The sequence below is a fragment of the Aspergillus fijiensis genome (genome assembly GCF_003184825.1).
Source record: "Aspergillus fijiensis CBS 313.89 unplaced genomic scaffold BO72scaffold_33, whole genome shotgun sequence".
NCBI classification, from domain to species: domain Eukaryota; kingdom Fungi; phylum Ascomycota; class Eurotiomycetes; order Eurotiales; family Aspergillaceae; genus Aspergillus; species Aspergillus fijiensis.
In genome coordinates this window covers 54,743-79,570 of record NW_024469009.1, presented here as the reverse complement: position 1 = coordinate 79,570, position 24,828 = coordinate 54,743, and the positions used below count along the sequence as shown (strand labels likewise).

General features: G+C 54.6%; 12 protein-coding genes across 12 annotated transcripts; 5 read left to right on the top strand and 7 right to left on the bottom strand.

Moving 5' to 3' along the window:
* Positions 1–92: 92 nt before the first annotated feature.
* BO72DRAFT_449338 (uncharacterized protein) lies at positions 93–763 on the bottom strand. Its single transcript, XM_040944999.1, has 2 exons — positions 686–763; positions 93–614 (listed from the first exon to the last, which is right to left on the bottom strand). The coding sequence occupies exon 2, from the start codon at positions 596–598 to the stop codon at positions 431–433; it is 168 nt and encodes a 55-aa protein (XP_040799878.1). The 5' UTR covers positions 599–614; positions 686–763; the 3' UTR covers positions 93–430.
* Positions 764–2,942: 2,179 nt separating this feature from the next.
* BO72DRAFT_497595 (uncharacterized protein) lies at positions 2,943–4,004 on the bottom strand (the record flags this gene model as incomplete). Its single annotated transcript, XM_040948706.1, has 1 exon — positions 2,943–4,004. One exon carries the CDS (start codon positions 4,002–4,004, stop codon positions 2,943–2,945), a length of 1,062 nt encoding a protein of 353 aa, XP_040799877.1.
* An 855-nt stretch (positions 4,005–4,859) lies between these two features.
* BO72DRAFT_449335 (oxidase ustYa family protein) lies at positions 4,860–6,305 on the top strand. Its single transcript, XM_040944998.1, has 5 exons — positions 4,860–5,390; positions 5,486–5,617; positions 5,670–5,800; positions 5,851–5,950; positions 6,002–6,305. Exons 1-5 carry the CDS (start codon positions 5,162–5,164, stop codon positions 6,241–6,243), a joined length of 834 nt encoding a protein of 277 aa, XP_040799876.1. The 5' UTR covers positions 4,860–5,161; the 3' UTR covers positions 6,244–6,305.
* Positions 6,306–6,968: 663 nt separating this feature from the next.
* On the top strand, positions 6,969–7,514 carry BO72DRAFT_381351 (uncharacterized protein; the record flags this gene model as incomplete). The annotated part of the gene is made up of 1 exon (XM_040941431.1): positions 6,969–7,514. One exon carries the CDS (start codon positions 6,969–6,971, stop codon positions 7,512–7,514), a length of 546 nt encoding a protein of 181 aa, XP_040799875.1.
* On the bottom strand, positions 7,493–8,158 carry BO72DRAFT_155285 (uncharacterized protein). Its single transcript, XM_040939263.1, has one exon. The coding sequence runs from the start codon at positions 7,941–7,943 to the stop codon at positions 7,569–7,571; it is 375 nt and encodes a 124-aa protein (XP_040799874.1). The 5' UTR covers positions 7,944–8,158; the 3' UTR covers positions 7,493–7,568.
* Positions 8,159–8,570: 412 nt separating this feature from the next.
* BO72DRAFT_512619 (MBL fold metallo-hydrolase) lies at positions 8,571–9,723 on the bottom strand. The gene has a single exon (XM_040949439.1). The coding sequence runs from the start codon at positions 9,426–9,428 to the stop codon at positions 8,631–8,633; it is 798 nt and encodes a 265-aa protein (XP_040799873.1). The 5' UTR covers positions 9,429–9,723; the 3' UTR covers positions 8,571–8,630.
* Positions 9,724–10,497: 774 nt separating this feature from the next.
* BO72DRAFT_497591 (MFS transporter) lies at positions 10,498–12,111 on the bottom strand (the record flags this gene model as incomplete). Its single annotated transcript, XM_040948705.1, has 2 exons — positions 10,498–11,146; positions 11,204–12,111. 2 exons carry the CDS (start codon positions 12,109–12,111, stop codon positions 10,498–10,500), a joined length of 1,557 nt encoding a protein of 518 aa, XP_040799872.1.
* Positions 12,112–12,616: 505 nt separating this feature from the next.
* BO72DRAFT_497590 (uncharacterized protein) lies at positions 12,617–16,000 on the top strand (the record flags this gene model as incomplete). Its single annotated transcript, XM_040948704.1, has 5 exons — positions 12,617–12,757; positions 12,828–13,076; positions 13,140–13,689; positions 15,643–15,789; positions 15,816–16,000. 5 exons carry the CDS (start codon positions 12,617–12,619, stop codon positions 15,998–16,000), a joined length of 1,272 nt encoding a protein of 423 aa, XP_040799871.1.
* Positions 16,001–16,561: 561 nt separating this feature from the next.
* Positions 16,562–17,641, bottom strand: BO72DRAFT_381220 (uncharacterized protein; the record flags this gene model as incomplete). Its single annotated transcript, XM_040941426.1, has 4 exons — positions 16,562–16,635; positions 16,690–16,740; positions 16,792–17,216; positions 17,295–17,641. The coding sequence occupies 4 exons, from the start codon at positions 17,639–17,641 to the stop codon at positions 16,562–16,564; spliced, it is 897 nt and encodes a 298-aa protein (XP_040799870.1).
* An 845-nt stretch (positions 17,642–18,486) lies between these two features.
* On the top strand, positions 18,487–20,871 carry BO72DRAFT_512609 (Zn(II)2Cys6 transcription factor; the record flags this gene model as incomplete). Its single annotated transcript, XM_040949438.1, has 5 exons — positions 18,487–19,410; positions 19,492–19,556; positions 19,622–20,045; positions 20,112–20,403; positions 20,476–20,871. Exons 1-5 carry the CDS (start codon positions 18,518–18,520, stop codon positions 20,869–20,871), a joined length of 2,070 nt encoding a protein of 689 aa, XP_040799869.1. The 5' UTR covers positions 18,487–18,517.
* Positions 20,872–21,107: 236 nt separating this feature from the next.
* Positions 21,108–22,266, bottom strand: BO72DRAFT_432003 (ketopantoate reductase family protein; the record flags this gene model as incomplete). Its single annotated transcript, XM_040943154.1, has 2 exons — positions 22,038–22,266; positions 21,108–21,952 (listed from the first exon to the last, which is right to left on the bottom strand). The coding sequence occupies exons 1-2, from the start codon at positions 22,228–22,230 to the stop codon at positions 21,108–21,110; spliced, it is 1,038 nt and encodes a 345-aa protein (XP_040799868.1). The 5' UTR covers positions 22,231–22,266.
* A 247-nt stretch (positions 22,267–22,513) lies between these two features.
* Positions 22,514–24,766, top strand: BO72DRAFT_528913 (Zn(II)2Cys6 transcription factor; the record flags this gene model as incomplete). Its single annotated transcript, XM_040950210.1, has 2 exons — positions 22,514–23,723; positions 23,771–24,766. The coding sequence occupies exons 1-2, from the start codon at positions 22,566–22,568 to the stop codon at positions 24,764–24,766; spliced, it is 2,154 nt and encodes a 717-aa protein (XP_040799867.1). The 5' UTR covers positions 22,514–22,565.
* Between the last annotated feature and the right edge of the window lie 62 nt (positions 24,767–24,828).

The following is a 24,828-nucleotide window of genomic DNA, read 5'->3' as shown; positions in this document are numbered from 1 at the left end:
AGATTCGAAGATAGAAACAATTGATAATTTTAAATCAGTAAGAACAATGGTGATTAGGCTACTCTTGAGAAAGTGTGCTAGATACTACATACCCACAGTCTATCAAACACAACAATTCACCGAATGCAGAGGATAAACACTTGCTTCCGCACTCCCGCGCAGATGAACGTGCCATGTGCCTACATGTCAAAACTCACAGCATCCAACAGCGGTGCCACAGTCATGCAGCATCGTCACGCACCTTTCGCCGTGGTTGACAGGTCGCCTTGGACGCATACCCCAGTACCTTCGACCGACCTACATCCGCCCCATAGGTCAAAGTGGAGGAATTGGCGTCGGACTTGGCCTGGATGACCCCGGCCAAGTACTCCCAGATCTCGAGCCCGGCCCTCACAGTGAGATGGCTTTTGATGGTGAATTGGTGAAGTCATCACCTCATATGTTGTTTCAGCGTCTCCAGCAAGACATGGATCAATAGACCGACATGCGTGAACGCCACACAGGAGAGTGCCGGTCTCGACCAGTGTCCGTCGGTGTAGCGGTGGTATAGGGCGCAGAGGTCGAGAACACAAATGCAAGCAAGCTGGAGTAGATCCATATCGATTCAGGAGTTTCTGCAAATTTGCAAGGTTAGCGCCACTGACAAGATGTTTGATATCGGGATCATGGCCGGCTGCTTTCTTACATGCGTGCGGAAAATGGCCGAACTAATGGTAGCGAACAAGACGTAATGATGCGGGGCTGGAGTGAGGATGGAATAAACCTGAAGGAGACGGGGTATAACATACCCTTATTCCAGTCCAACACTCCGATACTAAAGACAGCAAATGATACTAATACGGCTGCCTAACCACACCAATTCGCATTCCAGCTCCGGGAATAACTACTAATGACTTTTGATGACCGGGAGGCTCGATCTGGGTGACTAGTACCCAGCCTAGATGTGCGTGAGATGCTACGATATCTTAGTGAGGCCAATGAGATTCCCCAGATACAGAATAGATACTGCATCTAGGTACCAATGTGTGCTAGTTTATAGTGCAGTGACGCGGCCTCACCGCGCTTAGAAGGCTTTAGTGGAGATCTTCGGATAGCTTCCGGATCTAGATGTTAGCCTTAGCAGACTCTGAACCGAACTATGCTTTGCAACGGCGTACTCAGCCGATAGGGCCAATGGCTGGGTATACATCCTTCCCGTTTCCCTCTCTCGGTGAGATTTCGAGTCATCATTGTTCCTGCCGCCAGGGAATCACCTCAGGCTGGAAGTGGGCTGGAAGTGGGCTGGAGGAGGAGATCATTGGGACTGAAGGCCAGTGGTCTACTATATTCACTACAATGTTTACAGTGATCCCATGAGTCAATATAATATATCCAAGAAATCAACCGAAAACTGAGGATTCTGCTGAGCGCATTGCAGGCAACTGTCCGTTACACAGTATAGGTAAATGGTAGCAGCCTTCTTTTGTGCTCGGCTAAATACTTAACAGGTCATCTTCTACACTTCAAACAAATCCAAAGATATCAATTCCAGGTTCATATAGTCCAAACCGATAGCGCGTTGCGCGTGATATCAGCAGCCAGGTCTATCTGAAGGCGGTAAGAGCTACCTGACTGTAAAAAGGCGGCAGACTCCCGTCTAGAGCGGAAGACAACCGCCTGGTGCCGGTCAGCTGACCGCGGGCCACCCCGATCACGGTCGGAGTTGAGCCGATGTGTTCTGATGGGCCTTAGGTTCTCGCAGCACAATTCCTAACTCTACTCCGTACATTTCGAATAAGTAGTTCAATCAGCCAAGCACTCGAACAATCCGATTGAAACCTACATCTCTTGCTACACATGACAGTAACCCAGCTCTACGCGACCGATCTCACGGACAGGAAGAGTGGCGACCTCAGGATCCACGCAACCCATTGAACCAAGGGATACCCCCTTCCCTCGAGCCTATAATATGGGGAAGCGGGGAACGGAATCGGCCCTGACGACCCAATTGCCGGCCACACAAAAGTGGCACACTGTGCTGTAACTTACATTCTGCTGGCACAGTTCCCCAATTTCGATTCCAGATCGGCGGGTTGGAATCTTGGATCATCTGCGTAAATCTGTCTTTTTACTCATCGTGATCATGTTTGGTTGACTCTCGCACGGAAGCTTGTCACACGGTGAACACCGGAAAGCTTGTGCTGCTTGTCTCATTGCACGACTTGCTTTTTTTTTTTTTTTTACTTTTTGTCTCCAAACCTGTCACAGCACATTCCAGCGAGGCTTATCCCATGTTGATTGGTGAGGCAGATGATACCCTCATATTATTAGGTTTATTGTCGAGGTGCTGGACTGTACGATTCAGGCATGCTGTTCGGTGCGTCCGGCGGTTTGCCCGCTTACCTTCCAAATATATATCTGTTGTACCCGCAAACCCCAGTCATGTTCCAACACACAACAAGTACCGTGGACCAACACAACAAACTTTGACCAGCTTGAGCTGACCTCCATCACAAAAATAGAATCATGAGGCTGATGCATCATGCGGTGAAGGAATCAAACGTAAGCTAGCAGCATGGTACGCCTAACTAATACTCGAACCACGTGACACAATCAATGCCGGCAGCACTGACCATCGGCAACCGACAATCAGAAAAGACACAGTACTTGGATCGTATTATCAAGGTTCAATATTCAATGCTCACGAATCTAAGCTAAATACAGAAAAAAAGAAAAAAGAAAGAAAAAAGACCGAGCATCTGCGATCCACATTACCAGGATTGACCTCCTCTTCCCGATGAGTACACATAGAAGTACGGCGTACACCCGGAGGGTCGTGTCATCGTTCCCGGGCCCTTGTCACGTCACACCCTTCTTGTCCTCTTCCGAAAGAGCAACTTTACACAATCATTAGGTTCATGTCCCCCACCTTTCTTTCTTTCATGGCCTTGAAACGTCAGAATCTAGTAGTTCTGGTAGGTCCCATAGTTGCCGTAGTTGCCGTAGTTTCCGTAGTCCCCGTAGCCGGCCGGGGCGGTTGTGGCGCTCGCCGTGGCGGTCGAGGTCGCGGAAGAGGCGTCCTCTGCCTCCTTGGCGGCGGGCTCCTCCTCCCGCTTGTACGAGCCATAGTTCCCGTAGGTGCCGTAGTTGCCGTAGTCGCCGTAGCTGGCGGGGGCAGTGGTGGTGGTAGTGCTAGCGGCGGAGCTCGTGGTGCTGGAGGAGCTCTCGTCGCGCTTGTAGTTCTGGTAGTTACCGTAGTTGCCGTAGTTGCCATAGTCGCCGTAGCTAGCGGGCGCGGTGGTGGTTGGGGCAGCCTCGGTGGTCGAGGCTTCCTCCTTCTCCTCCTCGGGCTGCTCGTCGCGCTTGTACGAGCCGTAGTTGCCGTAGGTGCCGTAGTTCCCGTAGTCGCCGTAGCTGGCCGGAGCCGCGGTGGTGGTGCTGGCAGCAGCAGCAGCAGAGGTGGTCGACTCTTCGTCCTCACGCTTGTAGTTCTGGTAGTTTCCGTAGTTGCCGTAGTCACCGTAGTTACCATAGCTGGCGGGGGCGGTGGTGGTGGCAGGAGCAGCGGTAGTCGACTCGTCCTCACGCTTGTAGTTCTGGTAGTTGCCGTAGCTGCCGTAGTCGCCGTAGTTACCGTAGTTGCCATAATTGGCGGGGGCAGTAGTGGTGGTCGAAGCGCTGGAGGCATCGGCATCGCGCTTGTAGTTTTGGTAGTTACCGTAGCTGCCATAGTCCCCATAGTTGCCGTAGTTGCCGTAGTTGGCCGGGGCAGTCGTGGTGGAGGCGGCCGAGGAGGTTGAAGAAGAAGCAGCAGCCTCATCCGCGTCAGCACGCTTGTAGTTTTGGTAATTGCCATAGGCACCGTAGTCGCCGTAGTTGCCGTAGCTGCCATAGTTAGCGGGGGCAGTAGTGGTGGTGGCAGCAGTGGTAGCGGTCGAGGTGACGGCCTCGGCCACCGGAGCGGCGCTCACGCCCAGCATGTTGCTGCCCAGGACGAGCAGGAGGCTCTTGGAAAGAGAATGCATGGTGTGTGGACGTCTCAAGACTGAAGAGGGGAGAGGGACAGGAGATCTAGGACAACTGCAGATGGGTGGTTGGGGAACTGCAAGGCAAAGGCCGGATCGCAGGCTGTATTTATAACTGCGTCTGCGAGATTTCTTTCATCGTCCTGATGATCCATAATTAGCAGCAGGAGAAAGAAACATCCGCAGCCAGAGCAGTTACAGCAGACGGTCTGCTAGACTGCAGTCTATCGACCGGCGTGGGGAAGGCAACCTACAGGTCAGTAAACAGACTGATTGGCCACGTCTCGGATTGTACCATCGCATGGATGTGTGAAGAGAGCCCAAGAACCCAGCCTATGCCAATCAGAAGATGATGAGGAGCAAACGGGGTCCATCGGAGGTCCCGGTTACATGTTGCTTGCCTCACACTCTGTCCCGTGGAGCACCAATATAGAATTGACTCAGATTATTCTGCAAGCCGAGAGATGAGCCTCTCTGCAGGTGGGAGGAGGAGGGAAGGTGGACATTGCCTCGGTCGGACGAAGGAAATGATCCGAAGCGGGGGGGAGGAGTGGGGAGGGAGGGTTAGTAAATGATGTCGACAAGCAAACTTAAGATGCAACAGGCTAGAAGCAGGATTTGGAGGCAAGTGGAAAGTAAGGCATCTTTGCGTCATGTCTCAGATGGGCTTTCTCGGCTTTTGCTGTTGAAAGAATGCGGAGCTGGGCTGTAAGGCGGGCAACACAGCAACAACCGAATATGAGACAGACATGCGGCTAAGCGGCGGATGTCTCACTTGTAACAAATGAGCGGCCTTCCCGTCGACGGGGCACCATGCACTGGCCATGTCTTACTTTCCAAGTCACACCTCCGTCAGTCACATATTGATGGCTATCGATGGCAATCGATGGCAGTTGAAAGTCTAAGATGAGATATTATTAGCAGCGGAGGGTCACGGAGACCTCCCCAAGAAGCTGATATCCACACCTCAGGCCATTCGACTTGGCTGGTTCAAGGCTAAGAATAAACATCCCGCCTGATCGCCTTTCTCACATCTACTCCCATTTTCCTGAAGATTCTTTTCTCTTTCTGCATGTTGTTGGGCTTTCTCTTGCAAATCTAGATTGGCTGTTTCCATGATGAACCTCCCCAGAGATACCAGCTCCTTCGAGGACAAAATGCCCTCTTCCGAGCGCTCCACCTCCACCGATAGGGAGAGGCTCCTCATAGACGAGGAGGCTACTCAGTGGTCGCAAAACAAATTTTCCTCCAAGCCGTTTCTCGGAGGGTGGTTACGAGTTTTGTTTGTGGTTGCTGTTGCGGTTCTGTCGTGTTTGGTGGGCGTCTTCCTCGGACACAATCAGAGGGACATGGACGTGTCGTGCACGCGGCGGACCACACAGTACTGTAAGTCTATCCACACTGGATTAAGTTCAGGAAAAGCTCCAGATGCAGTGTCGTGTGGAGAGATGGATTCAGTACCCAGCTAACGGTGATCGCAGCACCTGTCATCGGCCAAGTCGGCCTCAAGTACCACCAACAACCCTTCAACGGCTCCCTGCTGAAGCAAAATATCTTCCGGCAAGATGCGAGCCCAGAGGTGGACGCAGCCTGGGAGTCCCTCGGTGCCAACTGTATAATTACCCCCCTCCTGCTGCGTGTAGCCACATACTGACCCGACCCCAGTCCGAGCGATCAGGGTCCCCGTCGAGGATGCCCAGAAATCCGGCTTGGCGAAGGACCAAGTCAAGATCCGGGAGAAATATGGCGGGGGATATCCCGCCAACGTGGAGGGCTTTCATCATTTGCACTGCCTGGTATGTCTGGGAATGTACTGCTGTTACGGCCGTGGAGCTAACCCGAACAGAACCTCCTCCGCCAATCTCTGTACTACAACTACGACTACTACCACAACCTTGGCACCGGTGCCTTCACCAACGACGATTACATTGTGCGACACCACGTCTGTAAGTGAACTCTCATCGCTGAACATAATGACTCTGGACTGACAACCGCAGCGCACTGTCTCGACGTCCTCCGCCAGGAGCTCATGTGCAGTCTCGATGTCGGCGTCCTCGGCCAAGTCTGGGTGCATCCGGAGCACCCGGAGCCCTTTGTGGACTTCAACACGAAGCACCAGTGCCGGAATTTTGAGGAGATCCGCGAATGGGCGGAGAAGAACCAGCTGCCAGAGACGGTGCCCTCGGATTTCCTGGAGCCGCCCTTGTTGACGGATCGGGTGTATGAGGAGATTCCGTGAGGCGATGTAACTTAGAAGATTGTATATATAGAGCTGAGCAATGATGACTTGCATATATGACTGCTTTCTTGCCGTTGCCTAGAACATGCATCGAAGTGATCGTGGAAAGCGAACTTTGTCAACCCGATTGTCATTGCGATATAGCAGAGACACGATGCTCATTTAGCACTCCTGTCTCACGTGATCTTAAAAGAACTCTGGGCGCACATACACTAATGTAAATCCTAATGTAGAAGCACTCAACGTAGCCACGGGGCTCTGGAGCTCTGCCTGCCCTCGATACTATCTTTACATGCTCACTTTCCACGTTACCGAACTTCACCGGAGCTCTACCCTGAGTGCAAAATCCGGAAGTGGAAATACCACCAAACCGAGTGGAAATAACCCACCCCCGGCATCACCCACCGGATAATCCCACCCCCGGCCCCGGTCGTCCTCAAAAAACCACTCGCGCCACACCGAATCTGCAATTAAACAACTTAACGCAGAAACTCAAATCCACAGCCCTGAGCCACCACATTCCACCCCAGCTGAGCCCGAATATCCCTTCCTTTTCTCGATAAACGCCATCAAAATCCGAAACAAGCCCACAGGCCCCCAACTTTATCTCAACAATCCCCTCCCCAACCCTAGGTGTACATACATCCAGTACACACCTAACTCCCAAAAACCCACAAGCACAACCCATGCCCCAGGCAAGCAAGGAGCAAAATTCTATATGTAAAATGGACCTCCCGCAAATCTCCGCCCACCTCTCCCCAACCCCCCACGCCTACCCCACCTGCTGCCTGGCCCTCTCCAGCACCCTAGTCACCTACCTGGGGACTATCCTGCCCGCCCACCCGGGCTTCACCCTCTCCATCGGTAGCGGCTCCGGCCTGCTGGAGGCGCTGATCACGCTCCGCCACGGGACTGTGACGGTGGAAGGGGTGGAGGTGAGCGCCGCCGTGAACCGGTACATCGACGAGTTGGATATGAATGTCGTGCAGGGGACGTGGGATCTCCTCCCGCGGGCGGCGCGCGCGGCCGCGTGGATGTTCGTGTATCCGCGGGAGCCTTCGTTGGTGAGGCGGTATTTGGATGGGGTTGAGGGTGGTGGTGGTGGTGGTGGTGGTGCGGTGCGGATGGTGGTGTGGTTGGGGCCGCGGGCGGATTGGGGGGATTATGTGGGGTGTTTTGATGAGGGGGTTTGGGTCGGGGAAGAGCTGGGGGAGGAGGTGGGGGTGGCGGGGTATGAGGTTTTGGTAGTTCTGAGGAGACGGGAGGGGTGAGGGTGAGGGTGAGGGTGAGCTGGATGGATTGACTGGGGTGTTTGTGTGATTTGATTAGCATGTTTGGGATGGGAATGATGTATTTGTGGGTTGTGCGGCGCTGGAATGAGGGTTCGGTGATGCTAGGTGTTGTGAGGTGTGGGAAGGGGGGGCAGAGTGCAAGGGGCTGTGCTGGTGTCGTGGGTTGCATGCTTGCTGCTTGCTTGTTGGTTGCAGCGTATGCATTAGTTGTGGCTCTTCGAGGAGTGCATCTTCCACTTTGCCACCATTCTTGAGCCACGATGATACGCCGAGCGAACCCTGGATTCGACCCGGCAGATTCAGCGAGGGCCTTATCTCAAGCTGATATGGCAGTGGTGACATATCATATGGCTCCGAGCTTTCAGCACGCATCTCGACCGAGAAAGACCATCTCAAAGCAAGCGACATAGCTCTGGCTTTTTCCTGAGATGCCTAACGATTGCAGTTAAGTGAATGTCTAGAGCTCGCCGGGTTGAAAGTCAAGCCTGTGCTGCCCAGTTCAGAATCTCGCAGAAGATATTTCTCAGGCGAAAGATTGACGCTCATCGATGACTTGGCAATATCTGAACCGCTACTTGAAACAAGCAGTTCCACAACCACTGTGGGGTTGTCTCCACTCTTGCGATAACAAGGCAAATGACACCAAGACACGGAATGTTCTTGTTGCGATAATCACGCACCCTTCAATCTCCTCTGTCCGATGAGCCGTTAGAGCTAGATGTGACCCTGACTCAGTGCGGTGGGGTTATGTTGAGTGAGCGGCTATGCAGTGAAGATCTGGACCCTGATACCGAGGATTGCCAATCTTTGTCTATTATGATTTGATTGGTGCAATGGCATGGACAGGCAACCCTTGAAGCTGGAATTTGAAATTTACCCTGCAGATTACTACTTGTCGCGACAGAAGAAATGCAAAGGAGAGCTCAATCGTGCGGCAACACCGAAGAGGGCCGGAAGTATCATGCATATAAATTCCACCAAGATACAAATATCAAACCAAACATGACTAGATCCCAAGTACCTTCTATCCCCAATTAGTCTATAATAAACCCATTCTGGTGTAGCCACGAAACATACATCAACCGATAAAAATGCCTACAGCACCGCCACCTTCTCCCCGCCCCGCAACCAGCGCACCTTCTCACTGATCCCCTCCGCCTCAAACACCTCTCGCAGCTCCTGCCCGAACTGCGTGAAATGGCCCCACGACTCGTAGTGCATCGGCACCAGCACATCGGCCCGCAGCGCGCGGAACAGCCGCGCGCCGTCCTTGCCACCCATCGTGATCTGCAGCTTGGGGCCCTCGGGGTCCTCCGGCATCGACACGTGCGCGTTGCCCAGGTTCATCACCGCGGCGCAGACGTGGTACCGGGCCGCGATCTGCTCGAGCTCCGGGATGTAGACCGTGTCGCCGGTGAAGTAGATGGCGTTGGGCAGGTTGTCGCGTCCCCGGCCGAAGCTTTCGGCCGTGACGAGGAACCCCGTGCATTCGGCGCCGGGGACGTGCTGCGTCGGCGTGGCGATGATGGTGAACTGTTGGCCGGCGATGTGCGTGGTGATAGTTGACCAGGGCTTCATGCCGTGCACGGCGGGCCGCGGGGCGAGGTTGCGCGCGCCGTCGACGGTCGTGAAGACCGGGCGCGCGTCGAGGAGCTGGCGGCCCGGCGGGTCAAGGTTGTCAGCGTGGTCTTCGTGACTGAGGAGGACGGCGTCGATGACGGGCAGCTGGTCCAGGCGCAGCGCTGGGTCGTCTTCGACGCGGAGCACGATGTGGCCGGATGGGAACTCTGTGCCGGCGGGCGAGAAGAACGGGTCGGTGAGGAAGTTGACCCCGTTGATCTCGAGGATGGCGGTGGCGGTGCCGATGTGGGTGATGCTCAGGGTGGGGGCCATTGTTGTTCGAGAAGGTAAACAGAGAGAGAGAATTGGACTTTACCCAGGATGTGAGAACTTGGCAATGCTGGTAGAGTCGAGTGAGTGTGTCCGATAGGGGTACTTATAAGTTCCAATCGTGAGGTCAAAATTCAATGCTGATCTAAGTTCATGACAGATTTATCAAGTTTGGATCACTGAGCCGGCATCCCGCTTGAGATCTCCGAAGCTTAGAGTTGGTTATCAATGCTGCAGGGTTTGTCATTAGCTCAAAGTGACTAAGGAGCTTTCACGTCAGGCGGGTATGATGCCGGCAGGTGGGATGCCGGCAGGTGGGAGGAATTGGGATGTTGACAAATGGTGGAGATTACAAACAAACATCGGCCACACCCGTTTCCACGGAACCGGTAACTAACCTTTAGGTGAGGACTGTTAACTTATAGATAAATGGCTTCTTCAATAGGATGCGAACGCTCAGACTGGCTATAATGAAAGCAGTGTAAATGAGAGAGAATTGACCACAGACACAATATTGTACTAGTTGCTTTGAGTGCCTGAGATCATCGCAGTGTAGGGACAGCCGTCAGAAAACCTGACTGTCCGACCTTATGCACCAAACACCCCTATAAACCCAATTCCTTCCCCAAGCAGACTCTGTTGATGAATGGATTCGCAGAACAGTGATTGATACATGGTATATGCTTGCCAACCTGCGATCCATCACGCCGGAGTAGAGCACAGTGATATGCAGTTGCATTTTTACGATCCGATTTCAACTTTGGATGTATGCCGACGAGTGTGATGCATTGCCAGTTCTAGTTTATGTGGATAATACACAACCAACTGGATCATCATATTTTTCCGCAGAATGTTGCAGTTGTGAAGGCTGAGGGGATTGCGCTTAGGGCTTGTTCACTTCCGCGGCAATGTCGACCCGAAAGAGGTTAGCACAGGGCTGGACTCTTCATATGAGGGACAGTACATCAGAAAGGTAACATCCACTTGATATCCATATCATTCTATCACTCGGCAGAGAATTCGCGAGACAATGTTCTATATCTATCACCACCACGCGCCACTTGTAACGGTATCACGTCCTGGCCTGCATCCTCTCCATCTCCTGGATCATGGGACTGGCCTTCCGGATGCGATGCCCGTAGAAGTAAAACACCAGCGGGATGGAGATGCACGCCGCCTCCACCAGCCCCAGCAAAGTGCTCGCCCAGTTCAACCCCAGCGTCGCATACATGGAAGGTCCGGCCAGGGGCAGGCACGCTCCCATGATGCTGCGGGTGAGCATGTTGCCCGCCAGCGCCGAGGCCGTGTAGATCCCATACGAGCGGGCTATGTAGTTACTGGCGTAGATGAACACGCACGCGTTGCCCGCCCCGAACGGGACACCGGAGAGGATGGGCACGATCCAGTGCACGTTGGGCGTGCACGTCCACGCGAACCACAGCTGCCCGACGGCGAGCAGTGTGGCCCCCAGGCAGACCACGCTGGCCATGGCCTCAGGAGGCACGAGGCCGGTGGCGGGATCTTTGCGATGCCGGTTGATGACCCGGCGGAAGAGCGGCTCGCATGCGATGGCCAGCAGCACGCCGACGCCGATTCCGACGAAGGACAGACCGCCGATGCCCGGAGACCAGCCCCGCTCAGTCTGGAAGGCGATGGGGAAGGCCACGAAGCAAAGGTAGAGGACGCCGTAGATGAGCGCGACGTAGATGTCCCAGAAGATGCTGAGATTTCGAGTGTAAGTAAGTGTTGACGAGGAGCTGGACTGGGCAATCTCTTACCAAATGGGCTCGGTGAAAAGCATGACGAACGGCCGGCTAAAGCCCGTCTTCACTCTCGCGGACAGGCTCTCCCCGACATCGTACCGCGTCCACCATTTGGGATCGCCGGTCTGTTGGCGCATCTTGGCTGCTCGCTGGCGCAGAATCACCGGCGCGTAGGTTTCGCGGATGCACGCCATCAAGGCCATGATGGCACTCCCGATAATCAGCACTAGCCAGTTCGTCCACCGCCATCCCAGATGTTCGAACACGAAGCCTCCAATGATCGGTCCATAGACGGGCCCGTTCGTCGGACCGATGGACCAGATGCCGAAAGCCATGGCGCGGTGCTCGTCGGAGACCACATCGTTCACAGAGGCGGGCGAGTTGCCCATGATCGCGCTGCCGAAGAATCCCCCAAAGAATCGGCTGATGAAAATGGCTTCGATGTTCGTGGCCAACGCACTCGGGAGGATGAGGATCAAGAAGAGGGCCATCGAGAAAAGGTACACGGGTCGCCGGCCGATGATCTCGCTCAGCGGCGCGAACACGATCGTTCCGATGCCCATACCGCAGAGGTAGGTTGTGACTCCGAGGAGGCCGACGATCTTTGAAATGTGAAACTCTTTCTCCAGACCGGGAAGTCCAGACGTGTACAGCGTGCTGAACAGGCTGACCACGGTCGCACCCAGGCTCATGCTGACCACCGTCAGGCCTCGGTACCAGATCGGCCAGAGGCGGGGATTGGCCGGGTCATTCGGCTCCCAGTCCAGCTCGTACTCCGGGAGGTTGGCTAGACTGGGTAGCTTAGATATCGTGGGCTCAGTGGTCTGGTGTGTGTAGCTCTCTGCATCAGCAGTGTAGCTGCGAGTCAACGTCGCATCCTCGTTCAACGCGCGTTCGGAGTCAGGGGCCTGCGGGTCAATCATTGTAGTGAGCCTATCCTGGAGACCAATCTGCGCTAAGAATGAAGACCGTTTGGCTGACATTTATACATTTCTCCCCCACGGGTTTCATATTTTGATATAGATGGGCCCGGTGGGATGAACCGAGTGGGATGCCGGCCAACTGGTAGAGCTTAGTCAATCCCACATCGAAAGGGGGGAGAATCTTTGCTCCTTCCGCCACTTCCATTTCTATCCCACTCACCACCGAAAGCTGACGACTGTGGGACTTCTCTGAAAGTTCTAACAATGCCATCTCAAGCAAATGCTCGACCAGCCAAGCCCCATTTTCCATGTGTTCATCCAGGCTGCCGCGCGACTTACCAGCGCAAAGAACATCTGAACAGACATTTAGCACGCCACGACCGGGCCCATCGCTTCTGCTGCCCACACTGTAGCAGCACTTTAGCCAGAAGGGATGTCCCCACTGCCCTGTTTCTAATGCAGGACAGCCCTACTGACTTCTCTTCCAGCGACCTTCTCCGCCGCCATGTCCGGATCTACCATCCCGACAGGCAGCCTCCCTCGGCCCGGACACCCAAGGCCTGCAGCAACTGCCATGCACGCAAAGAACGCTGTGATGGCGGCAGTCCCTGTGCTCGATGTGCGCGACGAGGGGCGAGCTGCTCACGTAATCCCCATCTGGATCTCGCTCACGAGGAGGGCTGTGAAAATGTTTCGGAAACCCGGGGGCTTCTCAGCGTCGATCTTGTGGCGTCAGTCGCCGACGCATCCCGGTGGATCGGCATGAGTATATCAACATCTACTTCAACAAATTCCATCCCATCTGGCCGTTCCTTCATCGGACCACCTTTTATCCAGCTAAGGAACCATGCATCCTCCTCCAATCCATGTTGATGATGGGGTTGTGGATCAAGGGGGACCGGGAGGCGCGGCACACGGCGATGCGGTTCCACGACCGACTATTGTCGGCGATCAGGGCTCAAAAAGTGAGCGTGGACATCACCCCAATCCATCAAGACTAGTCGAGTCGGAAGGGTAACCTCGCACAGGATCAATGGCATGTACCAGAGTCGATGGGACACCCTGACGATAGCAGACCATGGCCCATGGCGACATACCAGAGCATCCTTCTGCAACTGATATTCGCCGTGCTGACGGCCAAACCGGAGGTCCAAGTGGACCTGAACTGCCGCTTCCGGCTCCCAGAACCTACCTACGAGCTTCTCACTGCGCTGGTGGCCATCTGCCGCCGACTGGGGCTGTTTTCGTATCCGAACATGCTCGCCCGGCATCATTCGACTGCCCCGGTGGCGCTTGTTTGGGTGAGCGTGGAGGAGATCAAGCGATTTGGTTTGGCTTTGTACAAGCTGTGCCGTTTATGCAGCAGCAGCACCTCCTCTAGTCGAGCGAATACGGACAGTGGTGCGGATGAGCTTCTGACACTCGCGGACTTGGACTTTAGTATGCCGGATAGTGACGACTGGTGGAATGTTGCCTCAACGACGGACGCCTCGACTCTCCGACACACGGGCTGGCACTCGACAGCCAGGGATAACCGCAACCCCGGTGGCTGGATCTCCCAGGCGTCAGCTCATCTGCGTGACCCTGGGGTTAGGTTGGACTGGATCTGATTCCTTCCGTGTTGTTACAGAGGTTCGTTCTAATAGTCACTGTTACTGCCTTGTTTGTTGCTGACCACCCTGACAGAATACCTAGCTCGACGAGAGAGTCAACCAGTGAGATAGAAAGACAATGCCAAATTTATAATCTCACTGTGCAGCCACGATGCCATTACTACGCCTGTTGAACAAGACTATTCCGACTAGCAACCGCAGGAGAGCTGAGATAATGCACATGAGGGACTAAATGGGGGGTTTTTGGGAGCCACCCAAAGGAGGTTTTGCACAAGGAGAGCGCTGCTCGAGCGTTATTCTGGCTTGTGCAGTCAGGGGCCTGTGTCAATACAAACATATGTACCGATCCTCTGCGCGGCATTAAAACACGTTTGATTTGAAATGGGATTTGACTGCTCGTTGATCGCTGCTGATCGGGACCTCTGCCATCGGTTGCTCTCGCACATGCTGGGAAGTCTTCATCCCTGGAAACCACCCTTACATGATGAAAAGATCAAGCGGATGATCAGTGTAAGTTGACAGGAGCAGAATTATTGATTCGCCTGCAAAGCTCCAATCAACACGGGGTCCAGAAGCGAGAATTGGGTCTGACGGTAACGGAAATGACAGGTCCGAGATGGGGACGGTGCGGAATGTGACTCGTGGCACAAGCAGGTGGTCAAGGCAGCGAAAAAAACCTGATAGGCAGGACTCGAAAGGAACAGGGGAAGAGGAAAAGGTAAAACATGCCAATAATGCTCATAACAAGGAAGATCAGAAGGCAAAACAGGAGTCAAAGAGTTATATAGATGAGGTCTGTGGCTTATACCGTACTTCGAAGATCCTTTGATCCCGCGAGAGTGAGAATATTCACCTCTTAAGAGAGCCGTGTTCGAGCAAAAAGGATTGGTGGCAATTTAAACGTTTCATAATCAAAGATACCTCGAATATTGCTTCCGCAGAAGTCCGGACTATAGCTCTTGGGGATGTCGCCGACGGAACTATCTACTATCCTGGTATCGGAGAATCTGATGAGTTCCCGCGGCCATCCTGATCATTCTGCCCTTCTGCGTACTCTGCCCAGCTCACAAATCCAAGCGTCAACGGTCCGGCTCAAAAGACGAATAGACCAGGCTTGCAGTCGCATCTCTTGCAGGTCCATTCTAGTCTCTGAGCCGGAACTCACTGTGAAAACTACCAATGTCATGGTGACACACAAGGTTGAGATGCGTCCTGAACGGTGATGTGCACATTGCACAACTTGTCCCGTTGAGAAATGTGTGGTGATCCAGGTTAGAGTCGATTCTGTCTTTATCTTCCATATTACTCCCCTACTTTTCCCAATCGAATTTGGGATGCCGGGACGAAACGGATAAGTGAGTCGAGTATGTCTCGATGCGATGCGGGAAGTCATGAAGATCTTTCCGACACCACTCCCGTATGGATCTGATGCCGGCATATAGTGTCTGCAGCTCTTCTGGCTATTCTTTCCGGTAGTACCACGGCGGGAAACAAAACGATGAATCAGATCGCGGGACAGATACCGGTAGATTCATATGCAGTGGATCCCAATAACAAGGGACATCTGCTAGCGGTATAGTGCATGCCTGGGCCGAGGATCTCCTTCCAGGCTGGGGGGCTCGTGTAACCTTTCGAGAGAGAATTGTGATTTGGTCGATCACCAATTGACCTTTTGAACAGAGAGAAAGCATTCACAGGAGACCGACGTTTTGGAGCCGGCTGCTTGCTGATGCAGATTTGGTGAGAGTTGAACTGCTTTGGGGCAGTTCGGCCTTAAATAACCACGATATAGGGCTTCGCGCAGTTGTACATGCTGCGGAATGTAGATTGTGAGGGGGAGAAATTGCTGAAACTCCTTGCGATGTGCTACTCACTGTGAGAGTCAGTGTGTAGAGATGTAATCCTAATTAGGGCATAGCTCCTCCCCCAACACCGCCGGGGCTCCCGGCGCAGCTGGCTCCTCATCGCAGCAACGACATCGAACAGGCGCAGATCAGAATCTCCGCCCACTACGACACCTCCAACGTGCTGTCCTCCTACTTCCTGTCGCCAGACATGGACTACTGTATGTCATCTTCTCACCTTTTAAAGACAGGGAGGCGGTGGAACAGGTCCTGCACGTGATGGCTAATACTTCTGACTGCCTTGCACAGTACAACTTTGTCGTGGCAGAGACGAGCTTCCGGTTGCAGCTGTTGAGTACCTTTAGCCTCACGGCGGCGAGGACGCCCGGGTCGGAGGTTAGCGATGAGTCGTTGCCGTATGTGGAAGTGTAAATGCACTCTTTTTTACCGGGTTGGAGAGGTCAATACACGGACCTGCATGATGATACTGCGGGGATTTGTGTCGAGATAGAGGAGATATCCCTTGACTGGACACCGTTGATCTGTCTCCTACAACGGATTGCAAGTCTAAACGGAATGAAAGGGATACTAGCACTTCTAGTCTCATGGGTAGAAATATACAGCATAAGCTCGAAAACACTTAGTGAGAAGAAAGTAATGTTTGAATGCTTTTTATTCTGATTTACTCATCATCTTTATGCACACTAACACATTTCTCGATATCAATGAAAACTTGAAGACTTGTAAAGCTAGTTGATATCCTTGATTCCAGTATTAAAGGTGCCCAAAAGTGTACAAATACTAGTCTCGGTGACTGCAGGACTATCTTATCTATTCATTTCCTTCAGCAAAAAAATCATCTATTTTTGATCCCTAGAAATATATCAGTAAGCCCGTCCTAGAGAGAGCACACTGTTTGCTACTCTATCGCTCTGCAAATCTTCCCACGTCGCAGTTGTAAAATCCACCTACCCTCCCTTTTTCTGATGCAGATCAAGTAGAGGCACACTTCCCACCCGTACAAACCAACTCATCGGAGCAATCATTCTCCGTTTCGCAGGAAGCTCCTACGCACGTCAGCAATGCCGATCTAAGCACCGGAAACAGGAACTTGAACCTACCCGCGCAATGGCCCTCCCAGGAGCAAGACCCCGTAGCGGTGGTACCTGTTGCTGCAGCACTTGCACTCGCACTCGCACTCACAGTCTTACTCCCCGTAGAACCGGTACTTGCGCCTGGTGTAGAACCCCCCTTCAACCCTGCCGCCTCCACAATATCCCCCAACTCCGTGCCAATCTGCACCTGATACACATAGGTATCGATGGCAACCGCCTCGCCGCGATACGCCCCGAACTTGGGCTCCGTCCGCCCCGTCCACGTATTGGCCGTCAGCCTGGGTCCTCCCCCGGAGGTCCCGAGGGTCTGCTGCTCGCCCTCGAAGTAGAACTCCACCCACCCCGGGCGGCCCGTGTGGATCACCATCCCCACCGCGTAGACCGTATCGGTGTCGACGGTGCGGGACCACTGCGCCTCCCGCCCACTCGAGCTATCCGCCTGGTACTGCAGGTGCAGCTGCCCGCTTTTGAACTCGAGGGAGAGCGGGATGTTCGCTCCGTTGGCGGCGGCGTTGTTGCCGGCGTAGGCTTTGCTGGATTCCCCATTTCAGATCAGCACACCGATCATATCTCATATCGCTTGTTGGCCAAGGAGAAGAAAGGAGGGGTACAATTGGAAGATCATCAAACTCTGCTCAATCACCCCCAGCGAGAACTTGTAGCCGATGTAATAGGTCTTCCCTTCTTCGATCTTGTTGGCCAGGGCGTGGTACTCGGCGCGGATGTAGTCCTTCTTGCGGTGGTAGTGCAGGGCCGGGACGCCATGCGGGTCGCTGGCCAGCTTGATGTAGAGGTCGTTGGTGTTCGTGGAGATCTTTTGGTCGCGCGCTTCTTCGAGGTTGAGGATGCCTAGGGTGGAAGGGGGGTCACCGTTGGCGGCGGAGAAGCTAAGGAGGGGGGTGGAGAGGGCTGGAGGGAGGAGGAGGGTGAGTGTTAGGGCGAGGGGCGAGAGATGCATTTTGTGGTAGAGAGGTGCTTGGTTGGGCTGGGTGGAAGTGTCGAGGAGAGATACGTGATTACCTCGGGCTCAGGACATGATGGCTTATCCGGGTTAGGTCCCAGGTTCTTATAGCGATTCAGGGTCAGGTGTTTGTGGGCAATACGAACACCTCGTGGGGGCCAGACGGGCAGAATTGTTGGTGTTCTCTACCGTGATGAGCGAGAATCAGACAGGGTTCAGGGTCTAACATGTAGGGCTGCAGGCACAAGTGAAGGATGAAAGAATGGGGCCGAGTTGGAAGAGCCGTGGCGGCAGATGTGCCTCGGATCCTTCCATCGGCGATCCATTTGCCCTCTTCGGTTACATCTCCCTGATACCCTCAAACCACGGGGGCCAAAATCGTGATCGACTTCCTACACAACGACAGATCAATTACAGCAGCTGGACCAGATACAGAGGATGTGTACTTTGATACAAGAATTGGACTGTTTGGTCTCGCTTCAGATTCCAAATATAGAAATGATCGGCCCATGACATTCTGGCCGGTCCTGATCCCTCGGCGGGCTCAGGTCAAATATGCCAGAGAAAGGCTACTTGTTATATCTCCTTCATTGATCTCAACAATAAGATCAGTGATATAACAGGCGCAATATGCGCGTTGTGACACACGGCGTTGTTTCCCTTCTGATAAGCGAGGCCCGTGTCCATTTGGAGTTCGGCTGTCGAAATTACCGGAATAGGCAAGATGTCCGACTCCGATGCCGAGGGCCGCGCCTCACAAAGCGATAAGCGATGAACTTCATTCTCGATCTGCTCAGAATGTCTTTCTTCTCCCCACCCTATCTCTTGCGTGTGCCACTCTCCATGATCGTTTGCTGAAGGCTACGGTATTAAATGGCAACCCCTCGTCGCAACGGGCAGCTTTCTTCCTGCGAGCCATGCAGAAAAGCCAAGCTACGATGCGACCACCAGAGTCCCGTTTGTGGACGATGTCTCAACACCAATCGAAATGAGCTCTGCTTCTATCACCCAGCTCCTCAGACCCAGCCGCGTGCATCCCCCATTGGCGTTTCATCACGAAGATCAAGAAAGCAAAGACCAAACAATCAGGTCACCTTTCGTGTGGATAAGAGAATATCCACCGCAGCCGCGCAAGGTCCGCTGCCAGCTTTGCCGTCGGGTTTGTCGCCGGTGATCGAAGACGCAAAGACACTATGCGACCAGCTCCTCCCGCGATGCGCTGGAAAGAACAAACGGAACCAAAGACCAGGTCTTTTCGGGTTGATCTCACCCCAAGACATCTTTAGCGAGTATGAAGATAGCTTGCAAAACGATGATCTCGCTCCTGAAGCGGCGGCATCGACGACCACGGCTCACCCAACCGACCGTGACTCAGGTCAAATCAAGCGTGGGGCTCAGATTCTGTTGCTCCTGCAGAAAGTCCGTTGGTTCCGTGCGATCATTGAGCTCAAGAACAAGACCTCACCTGGATGGGTTTTAGGCCCTGCTTTGACACGTGTCCTGTGCGATTCCATGGAGAGGATGTACGACTCGGCCGTGGGTGGCTCTCCGGACACGCACGCATCCTTACTACGCCTGTCGCGCCAGATCTGTACCAACACATCGGAGGATATCCGAACGCACGCAGCCATGAGCGCCAACGAGTATTTTGAGTCGATCACGGCACGGTGGGAGACCGTCGGTCTCTTCTTTGCATTGCTTGGGACAGCACTGTTCAATACCCCCGACAGCGATCCCGTATTCACTAATCAAAACCCGTCAGAACTGTCGAAGGCTCAACTTCGAAGCATTTCCACTACGGCGGGGGAGCTGTGCTGCCAGTTCTGCAACAGCGCCGGAACCAGCAGTGATCCCCTTTGCTGGCTCATGATCCAGCAGGTACCCCTTCTGACTTCGATGTTTGGGGATAGCGGTATGTACTCCTCTCCTTCGTACATTCTCGCCCGCGAAATTGGACGGCGGCTGAAATTGCGATAGACTACAGAGTGTGGCAGAAGCTCGGAGACTTATCGACCATCGTTTATGCATTCGGTCTGCATCAATCCGATCGAGACGTTCAACCAAGCCTCCCCTTCTTTTTGGTGGAGATCCGGAAGCGGGTGTTGGTAAGCGCGTATGCAATGGACAAGGAGCTGGCAACCTCTTTAGGGCGTCCCCCCCGGATCTGCTCGCGATACTGTCATCTCCCGCTTCCCTTGGATATTTCCTATGAGGAGATGGTTCTTCCTGGTACCACGGAGGAGACCGCACTACTGAAACTTGATGCGAATGGTTGGAACACAGAAGGGAGATTCACGGTGGGTGTCAAGTTTCGCGTCGTGTTGATGACGAGTCTGCTGCGAGAAAACACCTTAGAGCTGTCGCTAAGCCCCGAGATCCGGAATCTTACAGCCAAAGTCGAGTTCGTTACATCTGAAATTCCTAGCATACTATTATTTAAAACTGACTTCCGCGAGAATGGGCACAGAGACTTGATCCAAGAGTGCCGAAAGGTGCAACAAAGCCTGCCTACCTTCATGCGTTGGTCGGCCGAGGAAGCGGCGACGGGTGCATACCGCTCAGCCCAAGACGAGGGCCGCGTCTTCGCACACATGGAATTCACCTACCAGGAGTTCTTGTTGCATCGCATCCTACTCAAGCGCCTGGGGGTCACATCACTAGGTCTTATAGAGAGCGCCGTTGATATTCTGACGACACTGCTGGACATCATTGCCATGCAAGCTCGATCGGGGAAGTCCGCTATCAATATGTCCTGGGATGTACGACTACTTTTACCATTACAGACCCTCTGCGCTGGGATCACAATCATCTGACCTATCCATATCCTACAGTTGTGCTACATGGGCCTGCCTGCCGCGGGTGTGCTGACCTCGCAACTACTTGCCGGGCGCAATTCCCAGATACCACCGTCGAGCCCGCCACCGCTACCGGCCAACTTCCGCTCCCGCGCCGTTCAGAAGCTAAGTGTCTTTGTTTCCCATCTGACGTCGCTAGTGCAGAACCACGAAGGGAATTATGAGGTGGCCCAAAAGGGGGCGAAATTCATTCGATGGGCATTGGACCAGGTCCTTTCGCCCCCGCCAGTTCCGCACCCGGCTGTATGGAATGAGAACCCCGACCTGCCGCAGGGCTGGCTTCTGGACAGTGATTTGACTGAGGACTTTGACTTTTTGGCATGGTGTGATACTGTGAATTGGTCGCAGGACTCCTTTTTAAGTCTTGCATGAGCGGGATATCTGGATGTACAAAGTCTGCGTCACGAAAGCTTTGTCTTAATACAAAGTTTTGACAACAAAAGACAAGCTCGAGGCCAAAGATAGTGATGGAGACCAAACAGAAAATCGGGTTCTATGAGGGAGATAAGGACAAGGTTCGGTTGCATGCAGTGTGCGATATTCTTTGCTCTCACACACCATGCGGATAATATATTCCACAGTACTTAAACACCGCCAAAAGCAAGCAATTACTTCAGAACAGTATGATCGACCGCCTCCGGTACCGTGACCAACCCCCTCTTCTCCTTCGTCCGCCACTGCATCGCCTTCAAAATCCCATACAAGACGGTCAACGTCGGCATGGCCACTCCCTTGGCCCTGCCCTCGCGCACCGCCTCGCCCACCAAATTCTCAAACTCCGTGAACCGCCCGCTCCGCACATCCACCTGCATACTCGGCGGATTGTACATGGTGATGGGATCCATGGTGATCATAAAATCCAGGGTCTCGTCGGGCAGCTCCACGCCCGCGCACGTCTTCGCCGCAGCCTGAATCTCCCGCATGGCTGGTCTGACGAGGTCCTCAATTGCCCCCTCCGCCAGCTGAATCCTCCCCGTATCAAGATCGGTGATGGCACAGATTGGGTTCAGGCACGCGTTGTACAGCAACTTGCGCCACCGACTAAAAGCCACGTCGGGGTTGAACTGCGGCTGGCACTTCCCGCCCGCGCCGTAGATGCGCACGAAGTCCTGCGCGGCGGCGTCTTCGACCTCCGGAGCGAGGCCCGCATTGCGGAAGGCGCCGATGTACAGCTCGTCGTCGTCTTCATGGACGATCTTCCCCGGGGCGACTTGGTGAGAGCCGCAGAAGCTCACGCCGCTGAGGATGATGTTGGTGGGGAAGGCGGATTGTAGGGGTTTGTGGATGTTGAGGCCGTTTTGGAGTAAGACAATGCGGGTGTGGCCCGGGGTGACGGCGGGATGGATTAGTGTCGCCACGGACGGGGGGATGTCGGCGTAGTTCTTGGTAGTTACGATGATGTAGTCGTAGGGAGGGAGGGATTCGGTGGTGAGGTCGGGGATGGTGTTGCGGACTGGTCTTGGGTGTTAGCTGAGACGATTCAGGAGGCTGAGGTCGTTGAGGTCGTCGAGAGAGGGCGGAACAAGAGGGGTCCGTACGAATGGATGGTTTGAAGCCTTCGACCTCGCCGTGGTCGATGGATTTAATGGAGAAGCCATGTGCCTTGACATGTTCGTAGTTCGATCGCAAGACGGCGGTGACAGTGGCTTGGGCGCCCAGTTCGAGGTTGAGGGCCCCGATGGTGCCGATGCCGCCGCAGCCGATCAGGAGGACGTTAGCTTTGTTCTGCATTTTGGTTGCTACTGCTGTGATTAAGCAGGATGATGTAGGTTGGTCTGGGCAGATAAATATCGAGCCGGAGGGGTTGGGGGTCGAGCAAACGGGGTTCCAGGATCCAAGTTATCTCGCAGCTTATCAGATTAGGGCTGCAGGCTGGAGGATGTCCTTCGATTTCCCCGCTTTGGGAATCAAACAGGCAAGTCATCCCGGCTTCACTTTCCGTTCTTATCTCCGCCTCTTCCCCCTCTTTTCCTCTTTTCTCGAGATGACCTCCCCCATTTGATCGCCATGAATTGCGTGTTTATGATTTTTTCTTTATCGACTTTATCGATAGCCTAACAGATACCATGACCGATGAGCAGATAGCCACGACGCCTTCCCCGCACAGCCTCAAGCCCGCCTCCACCCGGTCACGGTCGCTGGGCGGCTGCGAGACCTGCCGCCGTCGGCATGCCAAATGTGATGAGACACGGCCATCCTGTCAGATGTGTGAGCGAGCGGGTCTCATTTGTGAGCAGTATGGCATCCGACTTCTGTTTGACTCCGGGGAGAGTCAAGGCTCGCGTTGTCGACGGCCGCTCTTCACCGAGCACTGCCGCCAGCAGATGAGCGAGCAGCTGGTGGCCAGCCTCAAGCCCCACAATGTCAACATTGTGCTCTCTCGATTGGATGGGGACTGTGAGGAGAGGGAGAGGGACGAGACACCCCCGACTCAGAGCTTCTTCACTCAGTTGGGACCGTTTGGCGCCTTTCGTCTCGTTCAATCTAAGCCCGACCCCAGCCCCGTCTTGATAGAAACTCTCCCAGCACACTCGGAGTTACCACTGGTAGAGATTCCTCCGGAAACTGGGCTCGATCTCGCGCTAGAGGATGCCTTTGCTAGTGACCCCTTGCTCGACTGCCTCTTTGGTAACCTGGAAGTCGATGGTTTTGGGGAGCTGTCGACGCAGAACTTCTTCAGTGCTGCCATGCCGCTATCCGAGGGGGATGGCTTCTCCTCCCCATCCCAGTCCCTCACCAGTGGCTTGCTGATGGGGCCATCGACCGCCTCGTCAATGGGGCTGTCGTCTCCATTCTTGTCCGCACCAAGTCTGCGGTCCCCTCCGACCGTCACTAATCGCGCACCACCCGACGCTCCTTTCCTTCTGTCGGTCTACAAGCACGACGTAGTACCACTCTTCTCGCTAGTCCAATCGCGTAAGAATCCCTGGGAGGCATTGTTTGTGTCTAGCGCCATGGAGACCCTGGCCCGACTGACCATGGGTGAGAACGTTGCACCGACGCAGATGACCATCTTCAGCGCCATCCTCGCCACGGGCGCCTTTGCTCAACGAGGAGCCTCGGCCACGCGCAGCTCGGCAAATTACTGGGAAGGGCAAGCAGAAGGCCTTGCGGCGGAGGCGCAAACCTACCTCAAGCGGGCCTTGCGAGACGCGTCATCGACCGTCAAGAAGGTCAAGTACAAAGACATCCTCATCGCCCTCCTGTGCATCCATACCGTCTCGGTAGGCATTCCTGATTCCATCATCTTGGACATCACTGATTGATCCAGGCGTATCAGGGTAGCGAAGAACGCGTCCGTCGTTGTCTGCTTGACTGCGAGAATTGGGTGCGCTTCCGTGGCTTGCCCAAACCCCGCAAGTCGCGCAAAGTCCGCCTTCTGCACCACTGCTACGTCTACCTACGCATCTTTCACGAAAGCACCTCGGTGCTGCCCCCCGTGCCGCCGGATGGGGAGATTGACCATGCTTCACCGGAGGCTACCGTCGGGTCCATCGCGTCCAGCCGGTCATTCCGGCTTCGCCAATGGGAAGGCCGCCTCGACCAACGCATGGAGGAGCTCAAAGAGCCGCACCAGGGCGAGAACGACCTCCACCTGGAGATCCCCGGGCGGTGGGACTCGACCATGTATCCGCAGGTGTTCGGGCTGCCGGAGCCGCCGTTCTTCCTCCTCTCGCAGGTGACTCGGCTGGGCAACGAGCGGGATCTGGCCGACGCCGGTAGCAGCAGCAGCACACTGGACTTCAAACAGTTCAATGCGCGGGCACGCAGCCTCGAGCGCTGTATTTCCGCATGGCGGCCGCCGGCCCTCGCTGGCGAGGTTGATGGCACGTCGGATGCGGTGGAGCGCCGCAACGCCCGCCGCAGCTCCCAGCTCAGCAGCGTGTTGCACAAGGCGTTGCTGATCTTCTTCTACCGCCGGATCTATGATGTGGATCCGATGATTCTGCAGGATAAAGCGTGGCAGGTCCGGGAGGCGCTCGCCCGGTATGACGAAGAGATTGAGGGTCAAAGTGCCTCGTCGTGCGTGGTGGCCCCGTTCCTGTGGTCGGCGTTTATTGCCGCGTGCGAAGCGGTCGACCCGGCGTTGCAGAGCTGGTTCCTGCGCTGGTTCGAGTCGGCTGCCCAGCGGAGCAGCGTCGGGGTGTTCGAGCACGCTCTGGGCGCCATTCGGCTGGTCTGGGAGCGCCAGCGTCAGAGTACGGGAATTACGGCTAGCTGGCCGCAGATCCTGCGCGAGGAGGGGATCAGTTTATACTACATATGATGCCTCCGCCCAGAGCTTCTTCCAACTCGAAGCTTCCGTGGTTCTTGTGGCCTACCCACTGC

Coding starts and splice junctions, on each gene's coding strand:
- BO72DRAFT_449338 (XM_040944999.1), bottom strand. CDS start 598: ATGGATCTACTCCAGCTTGCTTGCATTTGTGTTCTCGACCTCTGCGCC.
- BO72DRAFT_449335 (XM_040944998.1), top strand. CDS start 5,162: ATGCCCTCTTCCGAGCGCTCCACCTCCACCGATAGGGAGAGGCTCCTC. Junction 5,618..5,669: donor GGAGTCCCTCGGTGCCAACT/GTATAATTACCC, acceptor ACCCGACCCCAG/TCCGAGCGATCAGGGTCCCC. Junction 5,801..5,850: donor TTCATCATTTGCACTGCCTG/GTATGTCTGGGA, acceptor TAACCCGAACAG/AACCTCCTCCGCCAATCTCT.
- BO72DRAFT_155285 (XM_040939263.1), bottom strand. CDS start 7,943: ATGTCGCTTGCTTTGAGATGGTCTTTCTCGGTCGAGATGCGTGCTGAA.
- BO72DRAFT_512619 (XM_040949439.1), bottom strand. CDS start 9,428: ATGGCCCCCACCCTGAGCATCACCCACATCGGCACCGCCACCGCCATC.